This window comes from Phacochoerus africanus, chromosome 12, assembly GCF_016906955.1.
Source record: "Phacochoerus africanus isolate WHEZ1 chromosome 12, ROS_Pafr_v1, whole genome shotgun sequence".
In the NCBI taxonomy this organism is placed as follows: domain Eukaryota; kingdom Metazoa; phylum Chordata; class Mammalia; order Artiodactyla; family Suidae; genus Phacochoerus; species Phacochoerus africanus.
In genome coordinates this window covers 53,393,287-53,410,239 of record NC_062555.1, presented here as the reverse complement: position 1 = coordinate 53,410,239, position 16,953 = coordinate 53,393,287, and the positions used below count along the sequence as shown (strand labels likewise).

Genomic DNA, 16,953 nt, shown 5'->3' with positions numbered 1-16,953 from the left:
TCAATAAGTGGTTCTGGGAAAACTGGACAGCTACATGCAGAAGAATGAAGTTGGAACATTGTCTAACACCAAGCACAAAAGTAAACTCAAACTGTAAAGACCTAAATGTAAGACCAGGTACTATAAAACAGCTAGGGGAAAACATAGGCAAAACACTCTATGACATGAATCAAACCATTGTTTTAAAATCCATCTCTTAGAGTAATGGCAACAAAAATAAACAAATGGAACCTAATTAAATTTATAAACTTTTGAACAGCAAAGGAATCTGTTGATAAAACAGAAAGCTTACTGAATGGGATAAAATATTTACAAATGATGTGACCAATTAATACCCAACTTATGTAAAGAGCTTGTACACCTCAACATTGAACAGACAACCCAATGAAAAATGTGTAGAAGAACTGAATAGCTATTTTTTCAGAGAGGAAATACAGATGTTCAGCAGGCACAGGAAAAGATGCTCAACATCATTAATCATCAGGGAGATGCAAATCAAAGCTGCAATGAGATATCACCTCACACCTGTCAGAATAGCTGTCATCGAAGTCTGCAAATACCAAGTGTTGGCAAGGATGTGGAAAAACGGAAGACCTTGTACACTGTTGGTGAGAATGTGAATTGGTGCAGCCATTGCAGAGAACAGGGTGGAGGTTTCTCAAAAGTGTAAAAATGGAAGTACCGTGTGACCCAGCAATTCCACTGCTGGGTATATATCAGAAAAAAACCAGAAGCCAGCAATTCAGAAAGATGCTTGCTCCCCAGGGTTCATGGCAGAATTATTTATAATGGCCAAGACGTGGCAAGCAACCTGTATCCATCAACAGATAAATGGATAAAGAAGATACGGTTCATACACACAATGGAATACTAGTCAGCCATAAAAAGAATGAAGTAATGTCATTTGCAGTGACATGGATGGACTTGGAGAGCATTATGCAAAGTGAAATAAGTCAGAAAAATAAATACTATGCAATATCACTTATAGGTGGAATCTAAATAAATATAAAGAAACTAGTGAATATAACATAAAAGAAGCAGACTCAGATAAAGACGACAAACTAGTAGTTACCAATATAGGGTGAGGGAGTGGGAGGCACGAACTTTTAGGTGTGAGATAGCTTCAGGGATGGATTGTACAACGCGGGGAATATAGCCAGTATTTTGTAATAACAGTAAATGGGAAGTAACCTTAAAAAACTGTGTAAAATACAGAGTTCCCATCGTGGTGCAGCAGAAAAGAATCGGACTAGGGACCATGAGGTTGCGGGTTCGATCCCTGGCCCCACTCAGTGGGTTAAGGATCTGGCATTGCCATGAGGTGTAGGTCGCAGATGTGGCTTGGATCCTACGTTCCTGTAGCTGTGGTGGAGGCCGGAAGCTGTAGCTCCGATTTGACCCCTAGCTTGGGAACCTCCTTATGCTGAGGGTGTGGCACTAAAAAGATAAAATACAAAAAAAAATCCCAAAAAACCTAAAAAAATAAAATGTGTAAAATACAAATGTTTTTTTGAGTTTTTTCTTTTTTTTTTTTTCTGCTGTACGGTATGGTGACCCAGTTACACATACATGTATACATTCTTTTTTCCTCACACTATACAAAAAAAAAAAAGTATAATACTGTATGGCCTTTTGTTCTAAGATTGGTGTGTATTGTTCTAAAACGGAGTTCCTCATCTGGGTCATAGAACACAGAAGGTGATTTGAGTGCCCATTTTCTCACTTCTCCCACGGATGGTGTGCACATAGCACCCTTTTAGGCTGCATAGGAGAGGAACTGTCTCACTGCAGGGACCGGATGCTTTAGGCTGGACAGCAGGGCTTGATTATCTATTGAAACTGGTGGAGAAAGGCTAAATTGTTACCTGTAGCTCTAGGTAGTTCGTGTTCACTGATGTGATATGTTCCATTTGTGAGCATACGAAAACTTTATTCACATATTCTCCCTATGATGGATGTTTGGGACTGTTTCTAGTGCTTTGGATGTTATGTTTGTGAAGAGCACTGCTGTGACCATCTTGTGCCTTTCTCTGGGTACACATGGATAAACATTTCTCTCAGTAAGCGTCTGAGTGGTCCTGCAGGGGACGGCCTGCTCCGTTTTAGTGGGGACATTGGTAAACTGGAGTGAGTACAGAGGAGGGCAATTAAGATTTGTTTAACCAGATTATAAGCAACTTGTTTTCCTTATTTTTTTAGGGATTAAAGAGGTTGATGACCATTTGCCAGAAGCACTTTCCTACAGATCCATCAAAATGTGTGGAATACAATGCACTTTGAGATCTGTATGTGATGTGTAAATATCAACAAGAAACTTAAGGAAGCGTGGCATGGACTTCCGGAGTTAGCAGCGGGAATGAGAAAAGAAGACAACAGGAGTTTCTGGTCTCTGAGTTCTGCCTAATGCAACTTGGTTTTAAGAACTGTATTGGCTCCCATGTCGTATCTGACTGCAAAGTGATTTTTGTGTCTTGCTTTTATTTTAAATAGTTGAAAATTTAAGTTCTAAAGACTTTTTCTTCATAATTTGAATGTGTAGACAGCAGTCACAGGAGGTGTTTTAAAATGACTTTTCCCTTCCAGATCTGAAAGTTAGAAGATTAAAAAGGAACTTTTGAGGATGGACTTAATTGTCTTTGTAAGATATAATTTTCACACTGACTTTTATGTAGTATTTATAGAAAAAATATTTTTATATTTTTCAACAAAAATACAGAACCATTTAATGACCCTTAATAGTCCTTAAATTTAAGTTGCTGAAGTTTTGCCATCTTGTAGTAGATTTGAGTGTAAGTGTTACTACTGTTGAGTGTTAAGCAAGGTAGCTGCTCCCACTTTGAGCTGGTTCTGAGCCCTCAAGGGTAGAGGATGTGGGAACCGGAGTCGGCTGATTGGGGGGTATAGATTTACTTACTCTGGCCTCTCACAGGTTTTGGCCACCTGTGGGTCTGTGGCTGTGCCTGTCTGATCATGTCAGCTGCTTATTTGTGCAATGACGGCTGAGGGTCCTTCCCCCCCCTGCCCCCCCCAAACTGAATCAGGGTTGTGTGCCTCCCCACCCCACTTTAGAAACTGTTTCTTGTTATTAAATTAGTTAGAAGGGAGCTTTCTTAAGATACGACAACAATGTAGACCTGTATTACACAATCTTGTATAGAACTTGTTTATACATACTAGCAAGTGAATGCTCCCCACATCCCTTTTTTTCTATCCACAGTCAGGCCACAGCATGGTGGTCAGCTAATTTCATGTTGTCTTCCCATTTGCTCTTAGTTATTATTACACACAAAGAAGAAACTGCATCATGTGACACTAGTACCTTCTAAAACTGATGAGTATGGATATATGGTTTGGGGAAAAAAAGCTTGTAATTTATTCAGTGGTGCTGTGAATGTTTAATCATTTTGGGCTCAGGTAGAGGGAGGCAGGTTGAAAGAAGTATATCTCATGTAGAAAAGTTTCCCTGAAGTTAAAGCTGTTCAGGTGACTGCATCTATCATGGGGACATACTTAAAAAATGAACTCTCATAGTTCCCAAATCGTGAAAATTTTAGTTTTGCAGATGTCTGGTTTTTAGATATTTCTAAAGTAATAACGGCCCATCTTTTAACATCAGTCATAGTCCTGAAATAAGAATATTCTTCCTTTTCTTCCTCCCCACCACCTCCCCAGACACCTTCCAAGGAGTTGTGTCTTTCTGGATTCAAATTCAGTGAAACATTGGTTTTCCCTTGGAAGTCAACACTGCATTTCTTAGTGTTCTTGCCAACTGCAAAGACTGACCAGTATTTGTCAGCATTGCAGCACAGGGCTATGGCAGTCTGGAAGTCACAGCTGTGATTTCAGCCTCTGGGGAAAACTAGGAAAATAAAGCTGAGGCCAAAGGTGATTGGCACATAGCAGGAAGAGAGAGGACGGTCCGGATCTTGTAGGAAGAAGGGGGAGGTCTCTCGAGAGATCAGAACGAGGCAGGCTGCTGTCATTAATAGCAGCCTTTGGCATGCACCATGTCTGTGGGCTGTCAGGAAGAATTTGGAGGAATAGAAGAAGATAGGGCCCAGAGCAGTGTGACTTCGTAATGGCAAGTTCTTCCTTCTGATCATCTCCTGACCCAGCCAGCACTTCAGATTGTTGTGGGATTTGATGGATATAGTTGTCTTTTTATTTGAAAGAAAGTTAAGTGTTTGGTCAGTTCGAATCAGGGGGATTCCCATTACTGGCTCCTTTTCAGCCCACGATAACCCCTTTTAATGCCTCTGGACATGGAGGGACAGTAGAACTAAGTGGGGCTGATTGTGAACGGGGAAGTTGAGATGGGGCTGTTGCCTTTGACTGAATATCTCGAAGCGCGTAACTTGGCGGATCGTGTCTCCTTCCTCCCCCATCCTCCACCAGGAGACACCCATGGAGCCCCTGGAAGAATAACTTGATCCCATAGAAGTTGTGGGATGGAATCGTGTTGGGAGTCTTGAAACAAAAGCACTTTCTCATGGCAGGTTTATGTAAGAGTTTCCAGCTGTTGAGAGTGTGAGGAGCCAGCTCCAGTCCCGAGAGGGTCACTGTGAGAACACTGTTATGGCAACTGGTTCTCATCACAGACTCTGCCTTTCAGTGGGCTGCATTATAACTTACACTAGTACTGGAATGGTTAACAGTAACCTTAAAATCTTCCGAAATTTAAAAATCAGTTCTGGTAGCGTGGACTAATTCGAGGGAATGCAGTGTGGTTAGCGGCTGCTGTGTTGTGAGCCGACCCCATTTACGACTTTGAAACTGTCCTCATTAAAAAGTTCTTTACATTTACCAAAACGGTTTATTTTGTTTTCAAAACTATTTATTTTTGAAAGCATCGATTATTGATTTTTCCACATTGTAAACTTTGGGGCACTTTATACAGCTTGCTCCGACTCATCTGTGTGTTGTTGGTAATAGTTACTCTACTTAACTAGGCCACTTCCTTTTGCTTAGTCTCTCATCCCTGTCCCCAAGCACCAGCTTTGAAATAATTGTCAGCCTTCTCACAGCATTTCAGATGAACATGCACTTTGACCACAGAGGGCAGCTTAGACGTTTCAAGCTTCGTTTTGAGTGTCGTTGGTCATCATGGATCCAGTCACCGAGCTTCCTGCCAAGACAGTCGAGAGTCATTTGCACAGTCTGCTCTCTTTGCCCTCTGAGCTCCCAGATTGTATGAATTGACAAAACCAAGTCGTCGTTGCTCCCAAACTGCTCTTGCTTTGAGACTTAGATCATGAACCGGTCAGTGTTGTTGCTTGAACCTGCCGTCCTGGGAAGGAGGAGATTTAAAGTTGTAGCTTCGGAGCCTTTTGACTACAACTCACAGCAGTAACGGGTGTGGAGACCCAGCATTACGTGCATTTATGAGTACCCAGCAGAAGCGCTGACGATACCATGTGCGGTACATTCTCAGGTTTTATGTTGTATTTCTATAAGAAATAAGCTGGCTGGTTTTGACTTCAAAAAGTGGATGACAACCCATTAATATATGTTGTGACCAGCAGTTTGAAAACCACGGATTATAAATAATTATCAGCAGAGTTGCAGAAGGAAGTGAATTCAGGGCAAAATAACTCTGCTTTTTTATTTTATTTTTTTTTAATACAGAGGTAGAGAACACTTAGCTCTCAAGGTTAATGCAAAATTTAGCAGATGGTAAAACTTTGAGTACTTCAGATGTTAAATATCTTTGAAGCAACAATTCTTGGGCTTTAAATGAGGAGACTTGTCCATAGAGGAAACGGGACAAGCCACATACAGTCCTGTAAGAGAATTGGCAGTAGGGGTAGATGACTACCTTGGGTTGGCTGTACGTTGCATAAAGCAAGAATGAATAAGATATTATAAAAACAAATAGTTGGTCGTTTAAAGTATGAGGGTTGAGGCAGAGAGAGATACCAGGAGTGGAGATTGGGCATTAGTTACCTGTTGAGGGTTTGTTTGGCCCTTTGAAGATTATTTCCCAAGACTCGGGGCTACGTTACATTTCCTTTATTGTAAGTTGTTTTTATTCAAATGTAACATGCGGAAAAATGCACACATCAGAAGAGTTACCATTTCAGGATAGTTTTTTCAAAGTGAACATCCCTGAGACTAACTGGGACCCACATCAGGGAAGGTAATGCTGTTAATGCCCCCAAATCTCTTTATTCTGGTCAGACCCACGGTCCTGATTTCTGCTGTCATCAGGGGAAAAAAAAAAAAAAAAGCTTTTTGATGTATGATGCATATGCTGTAAGATTTGCCCTTTTTAAAAGTTTTTAAAGTATAGGTGACTTACAGTGTGATAATTTCTGCTGTACAACAAGCGATTCAGTTATACATATACACATATGCATTCTTTTCCCATATAGGTCGTCACAGGGTAGCGTTCCCTGTGCTATACAGCAGGTCCCTGTTGACCGTCCATTCCATATATAGTAGTGTGCATATGCCAATCCCAAACCCCCAGTCCATCCCTCCCTACCACCTGTCCTCTTTGGAATCTGTAAGTTTGTGTTTGGAGTCAGTGCGTCTGTTTCTGTTTTGTAAATAAGTTCATTTGTATCATTTTTTAAGATTCCACATGTAAGTGATACCAAATGGTTTTATTTCTCTGTCTGACTTAGTATGATAATTTCTAGGTCTATCCATGTTGCCGCAAGTGGAATTACTTCATTCACTTATGGCTGAGTAATATTCCATTGTATACATGTGCTGCATTTTTTTTTCATTATGCCTCTGTTAATGGACATTTAGGTTGCTTCCAGATCTTGGCAACTATAAATAATGCTGCTATGAAGATTGGGGTGCATGTATCTTTTCAAATTAGTGGGGTTTTTTTTCTTTCTTTCTGGTATATACCTAGGGGTATGATTAATGGGTGATACAGTAAGTAGCTCTTTTCTTAGTTGTTTTTTGAGGAAACTTGATACTGTTTTTCCATAGCATTTGTACCAGTTTACGTTTCTACCAACAGTGTAGTTATTTTTTGTAGACTTTTTTTTTTTTTTTATTGTACTCACAGCGTACAAAAGTTCCTGAGCCAAGGATTGAATTCCGTGCCACAGTTGCAGTGGGAACCACAGAAGTAACAATGCCGAATCCTTAACTTGTTGAGCCACGAGGGAACACCTGATGGTAGACTTTTTTTTTGTCTTTTAGGGCTACACCTATAGCATATGGAAGTTCCCGGGCTAGGGGGTCCAGTCAGCTATAGCTGCCAGCATACACCACAGCCACAGCAACTCCAGATCCAAGCCACGTCTGCCACGTACACCACAGCTCATGGCAGTGCAGGATACTTAACCCACTGAGTGAGGACAGGGATAGAACCTGCAGCCTCATGGTTACTAATCAGGTTCGTTAACCACTGAGCCATGATGGGAATTCCAGGGTTGGTGTTTTTTTTTTAATATTGACCTGCAGAAGTTGTTTGTATATTTTGGAGATTAATCTCTTGTTGGTTGCTTCGTTTGCAAATATTTTCTCCCAAATATTTCTGTGGGGTGACTTTTTTTTTTTTATGGTTTCCTTTGCTTTACAAAAGCTTTTAATTAGGTCCTTTATTTTCATTTCTATTACTCTAGGAGGTGGATCTGAAAAGATACTGCTATGGTTTATGTCAGAGTGTTCTGCCTATGTTTTCCTCTTAAGAGTTTTATAATATCCAGTACTTAATCCATTTTGAGTTTATTTTTGTGTATGGTGTTAGAGAATGTTCCTATTTTGTTCTTTTACGTGTAGCTGTCCAGTTTTCCCAGCACCGCTTCTCTTTTTTTTTAATTGTACAGTTGCATTATTTAATTATAATTATCATAAATTCTTTGATGGAGAGGAAATCAGAATCAGATCTAAGAAGACTTCAGCATTCCAAGAATGATGTCAAATGACCCCCTTCATGGTGGATTATGCACTTATTTACTATGAGATATATTTCTTCTCCAGAGATTCTTTGTGTATCAATTGTAGATTTTTGATTTGCAGTTATTCTGAAGTTTTGATGTAAGAGTCTATATGTATACGAGATTGTTTTAAGTTGTTGTTCTCTTAATTGCAAGTTCATCTCCAGTGTCCTGCATTTGTACCCACCTCTTCTCATGATTTCTGATTTTGGTGGTATAATTGTGCATGGATGATTTCATATCTTTACTGTATATATACCTTTACTGGTGAGCCTTGTCATTTGTAGAGTTTTTCTTTCCTGTTGCTGTCTTTTCTGCCTAGAGAAGTTCCTTTAGTATTTGTTGTAAGGTTGGTTCAGTGTTGCTGAATTCTCTCAACTTTTGCTTATCTATGAAGGTTTTGATTTCTCCTTCAAATCTGAATGAGAGCCTTGCCAGGTAGAGTCGTCTTGGTTGGAGGTTTTTTCGTTTCATCACGTTAAGTGTATCATGCCACTCCCTTCTGGCCTGCAGAGTTTCTGCTGAAAAATCTGCCGATAACCTTATCGGGGTTCCCTTGTATGTTACTTGTGTTTTTTCCCTAGCTGCTTTCAAGATTTTCTCTTTGTCTTTAATTTTGGTAAGTTTGATTAATATGTGTCTCAATGTATTCCTCCTTGGGTTTATTTTATATGGTACTCGTTGTGCTTCCTGGATTTGAGTGAGTGGTTCCTTTCCCATGTTAGGGAAGTTTTTGGCTATTACCTCTTGGAATATTTTTTCTGTCCCCTTCTCTCTCTCTCCTCCTTCTGGCACCCCTATAATATGGATGTTGATGTGTTTAACGTTGTCTCAGAGTTCTCCAAGACTCTCTTCGTTTGTTTTCAGTCTTTATTCTCTTTTCTGTTCTGCATTCGTAATTTCCGCTAATCTGTCCTCCACCTCACTTATTTGTTCTTCTGCCTCCTGTATTCTGCTGTTAGCTGCTTCTAGTGCATTTTTTTATTTCAGTTATTGTATTTTGCATCTCTTCTTGTTTAAGTTTTATATCTTGTATCTCTTTGGTCAGTGTTTCCTGTAAGTTATCCATCTTTGCCTCCAGTTTATTTCCAATGTCTTGCATCATCTTCAGCATCGACAGTCTAAAGTCTTTTTCCTGGAGGCTGAGAATCTCCTCATTGCTTAGCTGATTTTCTGGGGTTTTTCCTTTCTCCCTCATCTGAGTTATAGTTCTCTGTCTTTTCATTTTTGTAGGTTTTTGGTGTAGTGACCTTTTTATAGATAATAGAGTTGTAGCCTCTTTTACTTCTGGTGTCTGCCCCTTTTGTGGTTGAAGTCAGTATGGGGGCTTGCTGTAGGCTTACCAATGGAAGGGGCTGATGCCTGCCCACTGGTAGGTGGAGCTGATTTTAATCCCTCTGGTGGGTGGGCTTAGTCTCTGGATGGGATTAGAGGCAGCTGTGTGCCTGGGGGGGTCTTTAGGTAGCCTGTTTACTGAGGAGTGGGGCTGTGATCCCACCTGGATTGTTGTTTGCCCTGGAGCTTCTCAGCAGTGACTGATGGGGTGGGACCAGATTTTCCCAAAATGGCTACCTCCAGAGACAGGCACTGCTGCTGAATATTCCCGAGAGCTTTGCCTTCAATGTCCCTCCCTCACAACAAGCCACATTCACCCTTGTTTTCCCAGGATGTCCTCCAAGAACTGCAGTCAGGTTTGACCCAGATTCCTATGGAGACCTTGCTCTGCCCCGGGACCCAGTGCACGTGAAAGTCCGTGTGCGCCTTTTAAGAATGGGGTCTCTGTTTCCCCCAGTCCTGTGGAGCTCCTGCAAACAAGTCCCACTGGCCTTCAATGCCAGCTGCTCCAGGGGCTCTTTCTCCCAGTGCCAGATCCCCGCACATGAGGGTTTGATGTGTGGCTCAGAACTCTCACTCCTGTATGTGAGTCTCTGTGAACCAGTTTTCATTCTGTGGGGCTTGCCATCTGGGAGGTATGGGGTTGTTTATATCGTGAAATCGCCCCCTCGTACCTCTTGATGTGGCCTCCTCTTTTTCTTCTGGAGTAGGGTATCTTTCTTAAGGTTTCCAATCCATTTGGGTGGAGATTGCTCAGCCTTTAGTTGTGAATGGGAGAGAAGTTGAGCTCCATTCCTTCTATTCCACCGTCTTAATCCTCTCTCACCAGCACCACTTCTTAAAGAGACTGTCTTTCCTTCATTGGCTATTCTTGCCTCCATTGTTGTAGATTAGTTGACCATAGGTGCATGGGTTTATTTCTGGGCTTTCTATCCTGTTCCATTGATCTGTGTTGCTGTTTTTTGTGCCAGTACCATACTGTTTTGATGACTGTAGCTTTGTAGTAAACTCTGAAGTCAGGGAGCCTGATTCTTGCAGCACCATTTTTCTAAGGATTGCCTTGGCTTTTTAGGGAAGATTCACCCCTTTAAAGTGTATATTGGTCTTTAGTCACAGAGTCATGCCATCAGCAGCATAATCTAAATTTAGAACATTTTTATCACCCCCAAAAGAAACCTGGGAGTTCCCTAGTGGCCTGGTTAAGGATCCAGCATTGTCACTGCTGTGGCTCAGATGGCTACTACCATGGTGCAGGTTCGATCCTTGGCCCAGGAACTTCTACATGCCATGAATTCAGCCAACAAAACCAGAGAACAAAACCCAGTACCCATTAGTAGTAGTCATTTCCCACATGGATGAGTTTGCTTGTTATTTGCTTCATAAATGGAAGTCAAACACTTAGTTTTAGGTGGCTTCTTTTATGTCTTATTCCTTTGTTTCACCTAATGGTTTCTGATACACATCCTTGTGTGTGGTTCTTTCATTCTCAGTCAAAACAGATTGTTTTGTCCTGTTCTACTCCTGGTAGATGAATTGTTTCCAGTGTTTGTGGACATTGCATATGCATTTTTTTTTGGTGACTATAAATGTCTGTGGGGTATATACCAAGTTGAGAAATTTCTGGGATATGGGAAATGCATGTACTAGAAAGTACTGCCAAGGAGTTTTCTAAAGGGTTTGTACCAGTTTACACGCCCCCACACAGGATTTGAGAGTTCCAGGTGATCCACATCCTGACCTCTCCAGTTTAGCTGCTGTCGTTGCTTCTAAAGGGTTAAAATGGTATCATGCTGTGGTTTTAATTAGCATTTCACTGAGGACGAGTAAAGTTGAGCATTTTTCATATATACTCAGTGGCCATTTGAATTTTAACTTTTGTAAAGTTGCTGTTCAAGATTTTATTTTTGTTCACTTTCTTCTATTGAATTTCCTGTCTTTTTCTTACTGACTTACAGTTCTTTATATATCCTGGCTATGAGTCCTATGTTAAATATGTATTACAAATGCTTTTGTTCTGTGCCCTGCCTTTGTGCTAGGTTTTCTCTGCATAGGGGAAATAATCTTTTTTTTTTCTCTTTGCTTTTTAGGGCTGCACCTTCAGCATATGGAGGTTCCTAGGCTAGGGGTCAAAACAGAGCTACAGATGCCGGCCTATGCCGTAGCCACAGGAACACAGAATCTGAGCTGTGTCTGCGACCTACACTACAGCTCAACGGCAATGCCGGATCCTTAACCCACTGAACAAGGCCAGGTATCGAACCTGCAACCTCATGGTTCCTAGTTAGACTTGTTTCCACTGCACCACAGTGGGAACTCTGAGGAAATAATCTTATAACCAGCTCAGATATTGATGTAAACTTTGCTGTCTTTGCCAGATATTTTATAAAAATCAAGTCATGTGAATCTTAAATAACAATCTTTTCACAGTGGCATACCTGAATATAGAATTTGAGAGAAGAATAAATTGTGAGTTTTTGTATTTTTGTTAAACGTTACAGTTTTATTAGATTATTATTTCATTAAGACTTGGTTTTTATTTTTCTTCTTTCGATGTCCTAGTGTGTATACCATATATGTGTGGTGTAGACACTGCCAGCTGCTTATTCCGTTTTCATTCTCTTCTCTAGTGACAGAGCCCTACTTTGTCAGAGCTGCAGTGTGCATAGTTGAAGCTGCTTGATCTCCTGGGACCCTTTGAAGTTAGAGTTGGTTGTGTGACAGGTTCTGCCAATAACATGGATACAAGTCTTGGATGGGACTTCCAGGAAAACTTTTGCTTTTCTTAAGGGGAGGAAAAAAAAAAAAAAAAAAGATACTTGAGTTCCCACTGTGGCACAGTAGGTTAAGAGTCCAACTGCATGGGCTTTGATCCTCAGCCTGGTGCAGTGGGTTAAAGGATCCACCATTGCCACCACTGTGGTGTAGGCTGTGGCTCGAATTCAGTCCCCAGCTTGGGAACTTTATGCCTGGTTTGGCCATAAAATTTTTAAAGAGAGAGCTACTTAGTCAACAGACGTGTTATCCTTTCTCCTTTCCTGGGAAGTAGTCATGATGCTTAAATGCTTTGCAGCCATTCTGCAGTCTTGACAATGGGAGACATATGCCAAAGATTGGGCAGAGTTCTTTAATGCTATCATGGAATCATTGTACAAACCTTGAACTACTTTATATGAGTCAAGGTTCTCCACAAAAACTGAACTAGTAGATTTTATATATGTATATGTATTATGTGTATATATATAATTGTGTGTGTGTGCATGTGGGTTTGATTCACATGGTTGTGGAGGCTGAGAAGTCCCACCATCTGTTACCTGCAAAGCGGAGAGCCGATGGTAAAAATTCCAGTCTGAGTCCAAAGGCTTGAAGACCAGAAGAGCTGATGGTAAGTTGAGGACCAGTGTCCCAGCTCAGCAGTCAGTCCAGGAGCAAATTCTCTATTATCCCATCTTTTGTTCTATTTGGGTCCTCAGCAAATCGGCTGAGGCCCACCCACATTCACTTCACTGATTCAAATGTTAATCTCATCCAGAAGCACCCTCACAGACACACCCAGAATGTTGAACCAGACACCTAGGCACCTGTGCCCTCGTCAACTTGACCCATAAATCAACCATCACAGCTGCCTTCCTCTGGGCCTCACATTCTAGGAGAATACTGGGTAAAATGCTATAGTTGGGCTTCCGTATATTCTGCTGAATTCAGCCCCTAAGCAGTGTCTTGGCTTTCCAAAGCATCGAGGCTTGTAGCAGCCGTGCCCTGGGGCTCCTAGGTCCCATTGCCTGGACTGGAGTAAACCTGACTTTGCTGCACTCTAGAGAGCTGCAGGTAAGTGTGACAGCATTCACTTGAATGAGCTCTCTGGATATTGGCACCAGGTCATTCACCTGCGGAAAAGTCGCTAAGCATAAAGATGTTAAAGGCAGTTCAAAGACATCTGGGTTTTAGAGCAGACAGAGGCCAAGAGGAGTGCTTCTGGCCTGTAGTGCTTGCTTGTCATACTGTTGGACAGAAGCATTTAGCTCTTGTTCTTTTCGTGTTATTCCAAAGTCTCATTAGAGTTAGAAATGACTTTGAGAGGAATGAATCCCCAAATCCTATGAGTGTAAAACGCATTTGAGAAAACCGAACAATGGTGATTTCCTCATTTGGGGGAAAAGTATCTTGTTAGGCTTTGACCTGTTTTTTACCACAGTTCCTTCTAAGACAGTAACTCACATGGCACTAACGTGGGCTGAAATGTACATGTGCTTTTTGCCCTTCATAAATTTTTTTTAGGGGTTCCCGTTGTGGGTCAGGGAGCTATGAACCCAACTAGTGTCCATGAGGAGGTGTGAGGAGTCTTTGATTTTAGAGCCTTTTAGTTGGTCCTTTGGCCTGCTACCTGTGGGCTGCTAGTGCTGACAGCCTCTCACCCACTCCCACCACACCCTGCTTCTGCTTCTCCTTCACATGAGGCTCTGCGAATCCTGTTTCTCTCGCTGCTGATGGCTTTTATGTGTTCTGCCTATCACGGGGCGCCCGGAGATGGGTACCCGAAGGAGGACAGAGGGGCCTGTTCCCTGATGGTGGCTTCCTGTCCCTGATGGTGACAACCCAGCCAGGTCTGCAGCCCAGCAGAGCCAGCCTGTTCCTGGCTGGAGCCGAGATCCTGGCCTACGGCTTTTCCACACTTTCCTAGACCCAGCGTCATCTTGCCACTCAGCGACTGCAGCACCATCAGCTGGCACCCCTCCTCCTCCGTCATTTGCATCTGGGCTCTTCAAGGTCCTGCCAAGTTCCTGAGGCTCTGGTGCCGGCCGGGCAGCATCCACACCTCAGAGGTTTGACTCCCAGCTCCACCAGGCGCCTCCTTCCAGCTTCGAGGGCCCATGGTCCCCACTTTTGTTTCCCAGCCCTGAGGGGTGGCTGCTTCTCGTGAGATCTCAGCGTCCCCCTTTTTGCTGTCACCTCTTCACTCTCTGGTTACCAGTCCTTTCTGTTAAGTCATTTCTGTTAAAATAATTGGTGCGGTCTCGTTCTCCTGATGGACAGGCGGCCAGGTCTGCCGTTCCTGCACCAGGGGGTTGAGACGGGTCCTCTTCCTAGCAGCCCAGGCTCACGTGGGCTTCCTGCCAGATCACGGCCTTCAGCCCTGGCTGACGATGATGATGGGAGGCTGGCCGTGAAGTCCTGCCCTTGCTCCCTCCCTCCTTTATCCCCACTCTGCTCTTCCTTAGCCTCTTGAAGGCCTTCTGTCCCCACGCATTCCTCTGCTTGCTTCGACTTTGTCGGCAGCTTCTTGGCTTTGCTTTCCTCTGGAGTCCATCTAGATCCCATTATCATCACCTCCCTTTCTCACCAAGGCCAAACTCTCTCTTCCCCTTAGTCCTCCTGTCACACTGCCACGCCCAGGGCTGGAGAGAACTCATGCCCCCAAGGGTCCAGTGTCAGCTGGGCCCTGAGGACACACGCCACCTCTTTTCCTCACGAAGCTGTTCTCATCTGTGACTCTGCTCCATCCTGAGCCTGCCTCCTTGTCTGTCCCTTCTCACTTGGAGGGTGGCTTCACCTGTGTTTTTACACCAGGTTGAATACAGAGGTCTGTCTGGACCTTCCCGCTCACCAACTTTGCGTAGCTTACTTGGAGGCAAAGCCGTTCCTCCTGTTGTCAGAGGCTGGGCCTTCCACTGCCCGGCCTTGCTTTCTTCCTCTCTTCTAATGCGTTGAATAGTTTACTTGTATCTTCTCCCTCCTCCCACCCCCAATAGAAGATCCATCTCCTCAAGGCAGGGATTTCGCATCCTTTTGGTTAGCTGTGGATGGGAGGTGCGAAAGAACGCCATCGTGGTGATTACAAGGATTTTGGCCTGAGCCCTGGAAGATTGGAGTTGCCTGTAACTGAGCTGAGGCAGGTCATTGATGGAGCGGGTTTGGAAGGAAGGTCAGAAACTCAGTTGGGGACGTGTTAGCCTGTTAGACACCCACCTGGAGATGTTGAGTGGGCTGGAGGATATACAAGTTTTAGACAGGGGGTCCAGGCTATAGGGATGAATACAGGTGGCATCAGCCTACAGATGACATTTAAAACCACGGGACAAGGTGAGAGCTACAGGAAGTGGCTGTGGACAATAAAGAAGAAGGCTTGAGGAGTTCCTGTCATGGCACAGCAGAAATGAATCTGACTAGGAGGAGCCATGAGGTTTCGGGTTCAACCCCTGGCCTCGCTCAGTGGGTTAAGGATCCGGCATTGCTGTGAGCTGTGGTGTAGGTCGCAGATGTGGCTCGGATCTGACGTTGCTGTGGCTGTGGTGTAGGCCGGCAGCTGTAGCTCTGATTCAACCCCAAGCCTGGGAACCTCCATATGCCGTGGGTGTGTCCTTAAAAAGACAGGAAAAGGAAAAAAAAAAAGAAGAAAAAGAGGAAGCTGAGCTCTGGGACCTTGGGAATGTGAAGAAAAACTACCAAGGAGATTGGAAGGAGGGCAACCCGGAGAATGCAGCGTCCTGGAATTCAAGTGACAAGACTGTTCCCATGAAGGAAGCAGGAGGGATCAGCTGTGTCTGGTGCTGCTGGTAAGTCACATAACAGAGAACAGAATTAACCATTGGATTTGGCCTTGTGGGGCATCATCCTTGATCTTGACAAGCATGGTTTTGGTGGACTGGGAGGAATGGAAGCATGCTTGGAGAGAGCTTGATAGAAAATGGATCAATGAGTGAAAAACAAAAGGAACCTACTCGTTTGTGGAGTGAAAAATTATGTAGAGAAAAATGGTTTTTTATATATATAAAAAAATGTTGGAAAAGTTCCCACTATTGCTCAGTGGTAATGAACCCAGCTAGTATCCATGAAGCTGCAGGTTTGATCCCTGGCCTCGCTCGGTGGGTTAAGGATCCGGTGTTGCCGTCAGCTGCGGTGTAGGTCGAAGACGTGGCTCGGATCCTGAGTTGCTGTGGTGTAGGTCAGCAGTTACAGCTCCGATTTGACCCCTAGCCTGGGAACTTCCATGCACCGTGGGTGTGGGCTTTAAAACACACACACAGGAAAAAACCTTGGTGCAATTACACATATATGGGCCCTATCAGTTAGCCTGCTTACTGTTCATACTCCTGAATTGCAATCCAGGCCTTTCAGCCCTTATCTGAATATTGTTGTTAAACCTTTGTTTTTTGTTTTTGTCTGCGTCGTGCAGCAGCTTGATGTAGGATCTCAGTTCTCAGACTAGAGATTGATCCTGGGCTGCTGTGGTGAAAGCACTGAATCCTAACCACTAGACCACCAGGGAACTCCCAGCTCTTACCTGAATAGATAGTGACTCTGCTGGTGGAGTGACTTTGTGTGTGGCCAAGAGGTTATACCTCTGCACGTGCTTCCACCTTTTCCCTGCCATCTCTTTGACCAGGCAGCTCCTTGAGTGAGATCCGTGAGATGCCGTTGACATACTTGATGATCTCTTATCATGGGACTCATTTTACTCTCCTCCTTCCATGTGTTTAATTTCCTCGTGTGGTGGCCACCTGCCTGTGTGTCTGGTCCACGAGAGTCTAAGCTTTGGAAGGCCCAGACTGCCCATGGACCACGCGATGAATGAATGACTTCAGCTGCGGCCCACTGCCTGCCTGCTGGCCGACATCAGTGGGTCTCTGATGTTGCTCTTTTTTAGAATTTCATGTCTGAGCTTATTTTGAGCTGTTGTTCTCGGAGTAAGGAAGGCAGGCCTGGCTCTTGTTAATGCTTT

The 16,953-nt window shown here is 43.4% G+C and overlaps 1 protein-coding gene across 2 annotated transcripts in view; it reads left to right on the top strand.

Moving 5' to 3' along the window:
- The window catches only part of PRPF18 (pre-mRNA processing factor 18), a 55,085-nt gene extending 50,273 nt beyond the window's left edge, over positions 1-4,812 (top strand). For both annotated transcript variants that reach the window (XM_047754792.1, XM_047754791.1), the window contains one exon: positions 2,200-4,812. In XM_047754792.1, coding sequence (XP_047610748.1) covers positions 2,200-2,280 — 81 coding nt within the window. In that variant the 3' untranslated portion in view covers positions 2,281-4,812. The remainder of the gene's footprint in view (positions 1-2,199) is intronic.
- Positions 4,813-16,953: the final 12,141 nt, after the last annotated feature.